The 12541-nt window shown below is 41.3% G+C and overlaps 1 protein-coding gene across 1 annotated transcript in view; it reads right to left on the bottom strand.

Moving 5' to 3' along the window:
• F5 (coagulation factor V) overlaps window positions 1-12541 on the bottom strand; it is a 74993-nt gene that overhangs the window by 22500 nt on the left and 39952 nt on the right. The window contains exons 10-14 of the mRNA XM_040263552.1: window positions 11236-11447; window positions 10529-10679; window positions 8180-8392; window positions 4465-6769; window positions 673-835 (exon numbers count right to left, since the gene is read on the bottom strand). Of these exons, the coding sequence (XP_040119486.1) occupies window positions 673-835; window positions 4465-6769; window positions 8180-8392; window positions 10529-10679; window positions 11236-11447 (3044 nt within the window). The remainder of the gene's footprint in view (window positions 1-672; window positions 836-4464; window positions 6770-8179; window positions 8393-10528; window positions 10680-11235; window positions 11448-12541) is intronic.

Genomic DNA, 12541 nt, shown 5'->3' with positions numbered 1-12541 from the left:
TATGGGCTAAACTGGATGGCTATTCAATTGAATCTAAGATATATTGAATGCTTAGAATTGCAAAGTAATTTTTGTGTATTATTTAATCTAATTTTACAACCATCCAATGAGATAGGGCCCATGTAGTTTTCTCCAGAAACACCAAAATAGGTTTGTTTTTAGGCTCAAAGATTATCTACAAATGAAATGATAAAGATAGGTGCTACAGATCTGAAAATGAATGAGGCTTTGGTTTTACTCACAATAAGATTTTAAGCTACTGGTGTAAAGAGATATACACATGTGAATTCCAGTTAAAAATATGGAGACAAAAGGTACTGTAAACAAAGTATGGATGGGATTTGGTGGGAATGCCTGGGAGGAGCAATTCAGTTGAATATTTAGGAGAGCTTGGGAGAATTAAAGAAAATTTCTTCAGAGAGATGGAATTGGCCTATATAGAATGAACAGGAACTTGGCAGGGGAAGAAATAAAATTGTGAGATCATTCTTTTTTTTTTTTGAAGAGTGGAAAGTGAGTTGGTAAGCAGTCTTGAAAAGAAATGTAGTTATTTGTTAATTTTAGAAAATAAGTAAGTCACCTATAGCTTTCTTGCCACTTCCATCTCTACAGCCCTCTGGTGCTTGTGGAAATTCCTCCGATGATCTTATCAATGCTCGAAAGATAACTTACTTGTATAACATCATCCACTTCAGCTCTAATGACTGGACCAAGTATGCCAAGATGTTCTTCATACTCCCCCTGAGGATCAAGTTTGGTAAAAGTGCTATCAAGGTACTTTCGGAAAACTACTTTCTTGTATACGGTGTCCTCTGGAACATCATCAGTGTCTTCACTGAAATGAAAGTAATAGCATTTGTTTAAAAGAACAAATTAAAAACCATTCAAAGAATTGAGGAAATTCTCTGTTTCTGAACATAGCATCTAGTATAAACAAGATATTTGAAAATATTTAATGAACAAATGAATTAAAATATAAGTGACTAAAATCATAAGCCAGTAAATATCATTTAGCTCCCATCTCACATATTGTTTTTAAGCATATTCTCCTATGACCCTTTAGACTGGATCAAATCTCTCTCTAACACTCCCTAAATTTCTACAAAGTTACTGTAGTATATATAGTAAATCTGTAGTATTCTTATAGTGTTTCTATAGTATATATAGTAAATTATATATTATTTATTTGTGAGATTATCTATTAAAATCTGACTCTACCATTAGAGTGAAAACCCCATGAGATCAGGGACTGTGCTTAGCTTGCTTATAATTTTTATTTCCAGTGCCTAGCAAGGTACCTGGCAAATAGTAAGCAGATATTTATTTTATGTATTAATGAATAAGGCTTCCCAGGTGGCTCAGCAGTAAAGAATCTGCCTGCCAATGCAGGAGAAGGGGCTGGATCCCTGGGTTGGGAGGATCTGCTGGAGGAGGAAATGGCAACCCACTCCAATATTCTTGCCTGGAAAATTCCATGGACAGAGGAGCTTAGTGGGCTACAGTCCATGGGGTCGCAAAGAGTCAAGCACAACTTAGTGACTAAACAACAACTCCAATTAATGAATGACAAATATAATCAGATATCAACATAGCAGATTTTAATTTTAAAAGAAGATAAAGTCATGCAATGGAATAGTGCCAGTGTTTGGGACAGGCAGATGATAACGGTCAGTTGATTTAGAGGGTCACCTCTGTAAAGGCCACTGGATGGGTGGGTGTTTTATATTCTGAAAGTAGCCACTCTCCCCACATTTGCTTTTGCTAAATCACATCATTCTGTATGTGGTTCACCAGCTCAGTCTGGGGCTAGAGCATATCAGATTTTCCTACTGAATATTACATTTCCCTAGAGTCTGGGTGGTTTAGTCACTAAGTTGTATTCAACTCTTGCGACCTCACAGATAGAGGAGCTTGACAGGCTACAGTCCATAGTATTCTCCAGACAAAAATACTGGAATGGGTTGCCATTTCCTTCTCCAAGAGTCTGGGAAACAGGCCAGAAGCTCACCCGTGAATCTCATAGTATTTGTTATACAATACAAGCCATTATTAGAGAATGCCATTCTGCCTACTTTCTAGTCTTGCTATACTAGTAATCCCATGCTTCCAGACTCTAAGCATGGTATACAGTCCCCTAGAACATACATGAATGTGTGTGCTAAGTTGTTTCAGTCATGTCTGACTCTTTGTGACCCGATGGACTGTGGCTGGCCAGGCTCCTCTGTCCATGGGATACTCCCAGGCGACACGCATGAGGTTTTGAAGGAACTGGTTTCATCTCTTTACACTCTAGAAAACCTTACTCCCTCAGGAACTTGCTTAGCAATCCCCAGATAAACTAGTTATTCTCATATAGTAAAGGGTGTTACAGTTAAATAGGAAGTCACAGGAGAAAGTCTCTTAAACTCTGAGTTTTAATATGGAAATGCCAGGCACCAGATTAATGAAATAATTTCTCTGAATCACACCATGTGTTGTGTTTGCTTACTCTAGTTGCACTTTGATTTTAATTTATTAGGGTAACAGCTAGCTTTTGTGAAAGCTATGAGCTATATTTAGACAGTGTAAATATGGCCATCAGCTACCATGTCATCAGCTATACCCAAGAATTTGTAGTTGCTTTTTGTACCCCTTTCTCTTCTTTCTCTGTCTTGTCATCCCAGAATACAGAACCCAGTCCAATGTGGTCTTCCATAATTGTGCAAATTAAAATGAAAACTAACTTTAAAAAATACGTCAATCCATTAAAAACTCTCTGTTTTAAGTCAGTCCACTCACAAAATTGCATCAACTCCTTCAACTCTACGGTTGAAAAGTGGCTAGAACCCTAAAATGTTAGAGCTGAAGCGGATCTTGGGACCCACTTTGTGTAACTCCTTGTTAAAAAGACTGCAAATATCCCAATCAACTAGGAGTGGCTTAAAACTTTTGAAGGGTTTCTCACTGCTCTTGGTAAAACATCAAAATTCTTCCCAGGGCCCACAAAGCCTAGTAGTATCTTATCTCTACAGAGCTAGCCAAATACTTTCTTAGCACACACCCTCATCTTGAGCTCCAGCTATAGAGGCCTTTAGTCTCAGGGCTTCCTCCTTCCCCAGGGCTTTCATCATGATGTTTTCTCTGTCTAGAATGCTCTCCCCTCTTCACTTTCTGTTCATTTTCAGATCTCAACTCAAATGTCACTTTTCCAGTCAGACTTCCCACTTCTCATATCACCATCGATCACCTTTCCTTATTGGTCTTCATCATGGTTAATTTTTTTACACTTATTTATATGAGTGCTTGGTTTATATCTACCTGCCCAACTAGACACAAGTTCCATCAGAGCAGGAATCATTTGCGTTTATATTCTCTTTTACCGTCTCAGCACTTAGCACAATGCCTAGGAGAGAATAAGCCCTCATTAAGGAGTTATTGGACTTCCCAGGTGGCACTAGTGGTAAAGAACCTGCTCGTCAATGTAGGAGACATAAGAGATGCAAGTTCAATTCCTGGGTCGGGGAGATCCCTCGGAGGAGAGCATGGCAACCCACTCCAGTATTCTTGCCTAGGGAATTCCATGGAGAGAGGAACCTGGAGGGCTACAGTCCATGGGGTCATAAAGAATCAGACACGACTGAGCACACACACACACAAAGAATTATTAACTGAGTGATGCTATAAACCAAGTTAAAATAAAAGTTCCAATCAAGATGAATCATAATCTAATGAATGGCTCAATCGAGGGTATAAACTTGCTTTTTGCTTCTAAGCTACTTTATACCCTTGACCTCTGCAACTGGAATCACATGGAATCTGACTTAATCTTCACCAAGACGGTATATACTTCATACTGATCAGTTAACAATTTAAAAATATTTTTGTTAAGTAATGGCAAAAAGAGATTTCTACATCACAAATTTAGATTTGAAGCCAACTTCAGTGAAATCATATTGATTATCCTATAGCTATTGGTAAGTCGCTTCCCAGGTGGTGCTAGTGGTAAAGAATCTGCCTAGCAAAACAGGAGACACAGGAGATGCAGTTTCAATCCCTAGGTGGGGAAGACCCCTGGAGGAAGAAATGGCAACCCATTCCAGTATTCTGCCTAGGAAATCCCATGAACAGAGAGCCTGGCAGGCTATAGTCCATGGGATCACAAAGAGTCAGACATGACTCAGCAACTACATAACAACAACATTGATAGATTGGGCTCTGCACTGGAGCAAGAAAGAGGAGGGTGCTGATTTAAATACAGCATATCAAAGACTTCTCACAGCAGTGGCTCTTGTGTTGTCCAGATGTCACCTGAAGTGGAAAAGCTTATCTTGAAATTGACAATGGAAACAGTATAAGCCAAGTTGCACTATATAGGGGAACTAAATTATACTTAGCACGATTTGTCCAAAATCATCTTCTTAGACTGCTGTAATTACTTTTTTTAGCATTAGTGGAAAAAAATGAGAATATAAGAACTGGTCAAACCTTTGCACAAATTTTGAATAATCCCAGGATATTTCTTCAGCTGCAATGTAATAATTTTTTCTGTTTCCATTGTTGCTGCGGAGGTACCATGCTGCAATGTTGTCAGGATTTCTGGAGGAGCTGATATCTGTCCTAAGATCAGTTTGGTAAGGGTCATTATAGGCTACAAATTCAAATTCACCATAGTCTTCTTCACTGCTCTCTTCCTTCTTCCCTGGAATAATTTCAATATAATCTCCATCATCTCTACTGAGGCCTACTACAACCAGTGGATTAAATTCTTCTGGCATAAAAGTGTTATTTAGTGTGGAGTCTGGTGGAGGAGATGGCATCTGACCAATATCTGCATAAGGGAAAGTCTGACCAAATTCTGGAAGAGACAATGACGGACTTGATTCAGAAGTGTGGGATGTCTGATCAAGATCTGGAGGAGGTGATGTCTGCTTGAGATCAAGCTGGCCAAGGTCTGGAGAGAGAGACTCCTGGCTGAAGTCTGGAGAGAGGGCCGTCTGGCCAAGGTCTGGAGAGAGAGGCTCCTGGCTGAGGTCTGGAGAGAGGGCCGTCTGGCCAAGGTCTGGAGAGAGAGACTCCTGGCTGAGGTCTGGAGAGAGGGCCGTCTGGCCAAGGTCTGGAGAGAGAGGCTCCTGGCTGAGGTCTGGAGAGAGGGCCGTCTGGCCAGGGTCTGGAGAGAGAGGCTCCTGGCCGAGGTCTGGGGAAAGGGCCATCTGGCCAAGGTCTGGGGAGATGGATGGTTGACTGAGGTCTAGAGAGGTAGCTGTCTGCCAGACTTCAGGATCCAAGGAAGGGAAAATTGGACTCACATCGGTAGGGATGGCCTTGTTTCTTAGGTCATAGTTGGGTATCTGGCTGGGCTGTGTGGGAGGAGATGTGTTACTGTGGGCTGTAGTCGAATGTGTTGGATCAGAGTCTTGAATAGGGAATGTTTGATAGTGTTCCTCTGGGCTCACTGTCGGATAAAGATCTGGAGGGGAGCTAGTCTGACTGGTGTCATTTGGTGAGGTCTGGTCATGATCAGGAAGTGAGGCTGCAAGGCTAAGATTCATAGAGGGGAATGTCTGATTGAGGTCTATGGAAAGAGATGTTTCATTGGACGCATGGAGTAACAATGAATGATTATGTCTTCTGTCTGAAAATGAGGCATTGACCTCTCCTCTCAGAGAGTGAAAACTCCTTGGAGATAGAGAAACATGGTATGCAGGCGTCTCTTCCTTTTTCTTTCTTCGTGTCCTAATTAATGGAAGGCCTTCCTTCAATCTACTATTTCTTCTATCCTGTCTGTCTTGTAGAGGTTTACGTCTAGTTACCAAAAATGTTGGGTGGCCACTCTGCTTTCCATGACTGTTTTTGAAAGGGATGTTTGCTCCCCAAGTCCTTGAGGCATTCTGGGGGCTGTTTGGCAACTTATTAACAGTCTTGTTTTCATTAGCATCTTGGATTATTTCATAACTGCCTTTCTCAGAAACTAAATGCCATTCTCCATTCAGAATCTTAGATGGATTCTTTTGTTGTAAGAGTAACAGATCACTGGGAATGTCCTCCCAGGGCCCCATTCTGGAAGAAGAAGAGTTGTCTTGGCTTAAACGTGTCCTGGTTTTATGTGCTGGGGATTCCATCTGGGAGAACCTATGCTTTGCTGCTCGGCCTCTTCCTACCTGGAATCTTTGATGTTTGGCAGGTTTTTGATTTTTGAATCCTGTGCCAAATGGAAGTAGGCTTATCCCTGTGACATCTGAGAGTGGAAGATCTTCTCTATGGTCTTCAGAATAAGGGCTGGAATGCTCTGCCATGGGAGGGTTGAGAGCTGAGTTCTCATCTAAGCCAGCGTGTTCCAGCGGGGGACCAGCCGCAGGGGCTTCCAGGTGCAGAAGAGTTTTCAGAGGTTCTGCAAAGTTGTTGGCAATAAGCCTGCTAACATGACTTGGGAAAGAAGAATTTGAACCACGATCTCTGTTGGCCCTTGGAGGAATGAATTCAGAGTCTTTCTCCAGAGCTAGGGCAGTAAGATTGAGCTCATCTTTCTCCTGATTCAGTGATGAATTTCTGAATGACCTAAGACCTAGTATTGAAGCCAGTTCTTCCTGGTAATCAGAGTCAGCATCATTTTCATCTTTGATTTCTGAAGAATCATGCATTTTCCTTGTAGTCATGGCTGTAGATCCTGAAGGTTCATATATAATCTCATAGGAGTCATCATCATCATTCCGGATACACTTAGCATCCCTGAACCTCAGCCGTAGTTTTCTGCTTCTTGGATTGGAATTCATGGTGGTTAACATCCAAGTTCCTACAAAAGAGAAACAAACAGAATAGAGAACTCTGAGGACAGAAAAAGATATTTAAAACCCTATGGCCCATTGTAGCAGATAATTTCCAGTGAACTTTCATCAGGGATACTGTGGTCTGTGGACCGCAATTGATCTGTGAACTGCTGGTTACTGTTCCACAGTGACATAAGGAATGAAATCGAGAGGAAAGGGTATAGGAAACCTTTTTGCAATCTGACATTTCCATGACATCCAACCGTGTGATCAGCACATTGATCTCATTTGACAGAATATGGACCCAAAATATTGGTCGGTGCAGATTAGGGAGAAAAACCTTTCAGCACAAATAGTTTGAGAGTCCCTGTTTTAGAATATGTTCAAAAAGAGATGAATCAAGAATGAAACGTGCGTGTATGCTAAATCACTTCAGTCATGTCCGACTCTGGGATGCTATGGACTACAGCCTGCCAGGTTCCTCTGTCCATGGAACTCTTCAGGCAAGAATACTTGAGTGGGTTGCCATGCCCTTGGGGGATCTTCCCAACTCAGGGATCAAACCCAGGTCTCTTATGTCTCCTGCACTGGCAGGCGAGTTCTTTACCACTGAGCCACCTGGGAAGCCCAAGAAGGAAGTGGTCTTTGAATATCAAAGCTCTTGTGAGTTGCACATTTTGTTAGAGAGCTGAAGTTAGGTGAAAGATGATGAAATAAGAAACATCTTATTGTTTCCCAAGAAATAAGAAACATCTAGATATTTCTAAGGAATAAATAATTCAAGTGGATCCAGGACAATACTGAATCTCTTTGAAATGGTATGCGATTTCCTGGCAAACCTTCCATAGATATAACATGTTGATTGTCTACTGAGTCCTAGGCACTTGGTGCATATTACAAAGAATGTCAGAGCAATTCTGTAAAGTGTTATTGTTCTGTTTTTCAGATTAATAAACTGAGGCTCAGTGAGGTGGAGTAACTTGTCCAAGGTTAAACAGATATCAAATGGCAGAGCAGGTTTTGCCTGGATCTAATGAACTCCAAAGCCCATGACAGCTATTGTGAAGCCCACCTCTAAGGCACTATATTGGATTATCGCTAGCCCTAGTGTGGGATGGCTGTCTTAAAAAGCTGAAAAAGGCATTTGGTAAAAGAAATGTGCTGTGGCTGAATGCTCACACTTTCTCCTCAAAGTCATGCCTGATCCTTTTATTGTTTTTATCTGTGCTTCTCACTTAGCCCAGAGAAGGATAAATGAAATGCACATAAAGAACTGGACCCATTTGGGTAATCAATTCCCCCAACAGAAATCATGAATAGTATTGAAAGGAAAGCCCACCAGGAATCAGAGAGAGAAGCCCAGGAAGCATGGTAGTCTGAAGAGCTGCAGCAGACCAGGCAGAGCAGAGGAGCCCCTCTAAATATCCAAGTCTTACCAACATTATCCATTGTGACAGTAACGGATTCCCCCTGCATGGGGAAAAGGGTCAAGGTGTCCTCGTGCCTCTTTCCATAGATGAATGAGTGCCCAGTGAAGTGAATGGTCAAAAGGTCATTCTGGGTTCCCACACTGCAGAAGTGCCACTGGACGGTGTCATCAAAGCAGAACCCTAGTGTGGGTATACTCTCAGGCACATAGCCATTAATAGCTGAAAGAGTGAAATCTGTTAAAACATCAGGCCTATACCAACAAAAGGGACTGTGGCTAATGATAACCCAGTGATACTCTGGTTGTGTCTTAGTGATTATATGGGATAAGCTTTACCAGATTGAACATCAAACACAGACTTTTCCAATGAGAACTTATTCTTTAAAGTTAGCCAAGGGAGAAAGGTCAGGATAAAAACAAAGCCTTTCATTCACACTGATTTATTCATTCATTTGTTAAGTGTATATTTTATACTCTAGGTCTGCTTTCAAAGATATTCTGAGGGTCAATTTAGAATATTATCTAGAGTAATTTTACCTGGAGAAAAAGCATAATATAAGAAAATTCTTGAAGCATTAGTTATTGAATACAAGTGAAGTGAAGTGAAGTGAAGTGAATTCGCTCAGTCGTGTCCGACTCTTTGCAACCCCATGGACTGTAGCCCACCAGGCTCCTCCCTCCATGGGATTCTCCAGGCAAGAGTACTGGAGTGGGTTGCCATTTCCTTCTCCAGGGGATCTTCCCGACCCAGGGATCGAACCCAGGTCTCCTGCATTCCAGGCAGACGCTTTAACCTCTGGGCCACCAGGGAAAAAACAAAGCATATTTAGCATATTTTGCAGTTTTTATTACTCCATCTTAGCATTCATATAATCTCTAGTTTGCATTCAGCTATCAAGTTCAGACATTTTCATTCTCTTTCAATGGGATACATTTTGGGGCAGTATCAGTATTTACTTATATACTAAGCATGTTAATAAAATCACAGATGATTTCTATGAGGTCAGGGTCTATGTCTGCCAGGGTTACCACTATAACCCTCATCCTAGTATAATGCCTGGCACTAGTGAGCACTTAAATACTTATCACATAGCTAACCTAATATGTTTTTACTTTGCACCTGATTCTGGAAGCTTTTCTAAATGGTCTATAGCTGCACTAATATGGTAGCCACTAGCCACTAGTGACTATTGGGTACTTGAAATATGGATAATCTGGATTGAGACGTGCTGTGAGTATAAAATACACACTGGATTTCCAAGACTTAGCAAGAAATAAAGTAAATCTCTTTAATTTTAATATTGATTATATGTTTAAATGATAATATTTACAATATATTAAATAAAATATATTACTAAAACAAACTTCACCTTTCTCCCTTTAATGTTAACATGTCTACTAGAAAATTTTAAATTGTATTTATGGCTCATATATAATTTCAAATGGACAGCACTGGTCTAGAACTATGACAGGTTTGCTGCCAAAATGAAATTAAGCTAAAAAAGCTGAGGCTGACTCCCTGTTCAGAGTTAATTTCCTGGTAACTGCCAGTTCTAATAATCGTCAACTGTCAGTCATCTGAAATTATATGAACAGACTGTGGAGAAATTGTCCTCCTTTCTGTGATTACTTATGAGAGAAAATGAGCTCAGTGACTCCCAGCTCTGAGGAAAGGGACCCTGACCCTTGCGGAGAAGTTTGCTTCCAGCTGGCTCAGTGAAATTTCTCCTAGACTTCCCATAGCAGTGGCTTTGAGCATGGACTTTAAAATTACAAAAAAGCCTGCTGAATCTTGGCTCAGATTATTCTTTCTGTTCTGTGCTTCTTACTGCTCACTTCAAACCTCTTCACGGATTGGCTTTCTAAGACTCCTGGCTCCCTGTTTGCATTTTGCTTAGTTTGATTTGACAGTCTAGCTTTAGATCATTTACCTTGTCTCTGCCCTGGGCATAAAGACTGTTCACCTTGCACCCAGTCTAAAATCCTCAGATACCTCTGACCAAGGCCTCTTCCCTCACCCACCCCCACCCTTCACCCTGTTCTTCCCGGCTCAGAGCATGTGTTCATGCACATGTGCTCATGCACCCACAAACACACAAACACAGACACGCACACAAAGACACACACACACACACATTTGAAGCAAGAAACCAACAGGGTGTCAAAGGATAACAAGCATTGACCTCCTGCTATAAAAAGTTTTCTTTATCACCCAGTAATTTCATCACCAAATTCCTGGACTGGAAGTGAGACTAAGAGGTGAGTGGATTCTAATTCACACCTCTGCCTCTTGATACAGTCACACTTCAGCCATGGGAATAAAAAACTGATGGACAAAAAGAATGCTCCGACTTACTACTCATGATGTTTGACTCATAAAACTTGGGGTCATCACGTTTCACCTTCTCAGGATTTTCACAAAACTTGTAGATGTTGTCTTCAATGTACCAGCTCTTGTTCTCATCAAACACAGCAAACACAGCCTGCTGCTCAATGTCTGCTGCCCTCTGGAGGATAAAAGTGCTGTGTTCAGCGATTAGCATCCTAGCCTATGGATTACCTACAACACTGAGTTCTCAGAAACCAAAGGCACACAGGTCTCGGGGCCCGTGGAGCCACAAATTCAGACATCTGTGGACCCATTGTAAACAAAGCCCTGCGAGAGTCACTTTTACCAGGCGATGTCTCACTGAGCCCTGAAACAGCTCTGCAAAAATTTTAGGAAGGAATAACACTGTTTTGATGAAAGGAAAAAATAAAGAGAAACTAAGTGACTTATCATGTAGCCAGTATGGACAGATCTGGAATTTGAAACAAACAAAAAGTACTGTTATAGCACTGTAGACTTGTGTTCTCCAGTAGAGTCCATATAAGACTTATCTAAGAAATAAATAAGACAATAAAGTAACTAAAGGAATAAGCCTTGTTATATTCACGCTAAAGAGGGACTACTAAATATTCTCTGTTCTTCAGAAGCAAAAGCCCCGTTATTTAACAAGGAGAACTACTCTATTCCCATCAGAAGTTCTCAATTTCTGAAAGGTTACTTCAGAGACAAAATACCTGTATGCCTCGTTTATCCAAGGATCTGCTCTTACAAATTAGAAGAAGCCCTATCAGTCCAGAAGCAAGGTCCCTTGTGACGTCCACATTACTGTAGTATGGTCTTGTTAAGCACTGAGCATCGTTTTCTGTGGGTTCATCGGATTCTAGGATGTTCCACTTATAAGTGTAGGTTTCCCCTGGTTGAACTGCTCTGATCATGGTGTTGCTGCCTAAAAGAAAATATATTCAAAATTGGTTTTGATTTTCAAAATTATTTCATGAAGAAAATAAATAAGTAAAAAATGAATGAGTAATTTAAAATAATTGAGCTCTCAATAGAATCAGTGTTGAGAAAGGGATATTCTCTTTATATTAAGCTCCATTTGATAGAATTCTGAATTGTTGTTGCTGTTTAGTCTCTAAGTCATATGCAACTCTTTTACGACCCCATGCCCACCAGGCTCTTCCGACCATGGGATTTTCCAGGCAACAATACTGGAGTAGGTTGCCATTTCCTCCTCCAGTGGATTTTCCTGACACAGGGATTGAACCTGTGTCTCCTGAGGCTCCTGCATTGGCAGGCGCATTCTTTACCACTGAGCCTCCTGGGAGATGTCCAGAACTCTGGATCAGTCAGTTCAGTCAGTTCAGTCGCTCAGTCATGTCCGGCTCTTTGAGACCCCATGAATCACAGCATGCCAGGCCTCCCTGTCCATCACCAATTCCTGGAGTTCACCCAAACTCATGTGCATCGAGTCGGTGATGCAATCCAGCCATCTCATCCTCTGTCATCCCCTTCTCCTCCTGCCCCCAATCTCTCCCAGCATCAGGGTCTTTTCCAATGAGTCAACTCTTCACATGAGGTGGCCAAAGTATTGGAGTTTCAGCATTAGTCCTTCCAACGAATACCCAGGACTGATCTCCTTTAGGATGGACTGGTTGGATCTCCTTGCAGTCCAAAGGACTCTCAAGAGTCTTCTCCAACACCACAGTTCAAAAGCATCAATTCTTCGGCTCTCAGCTTTCTTTATAGTCCAACTCTCACATCCATATATGCCCACTGGAAAAACCTGACTAGACGGACCTTTGTGGACAAAGTAACATCTCTGCTTTTGAATATACTATCTAGGTTGGTCATAACTTTTCTTCCAAGGCGTAAGCGTCTTTTAATTTCATGGCTGCAGTCACCATCTGCAGTGATTTTGGAGCCCCCCAAAATAAAGTCTGACACTGTTTCACTGTTTCCTCATCTAATTCCATGAAATGATGGGACCAGATGCCATGATCTTCGTTTTCTGAATGTTGAGCTTTAAGCCAACTTTTT

Source organism: Oryx dammah, unplaced genomic scaffold (genome assembly GCF_014754425.2).
Source record: "Oryx dammah isolate SB20612 unplaced genomic scaffold, SCBI_Odam_1.1 HiC_scaffold_21, whole genome shotgun sequence".
In the NCBI taxonomy this organism is placed as follows: Eukaryota; Metazoa; Chordata; class Mammalia; order Artiodactyla; family Bovidae; genus Oryx; species Oryx dammah.
Note: the sequence above shows the minus strand (reverse complement) of the source record. Positions and strands in the feature narration are given on the sequence as shown.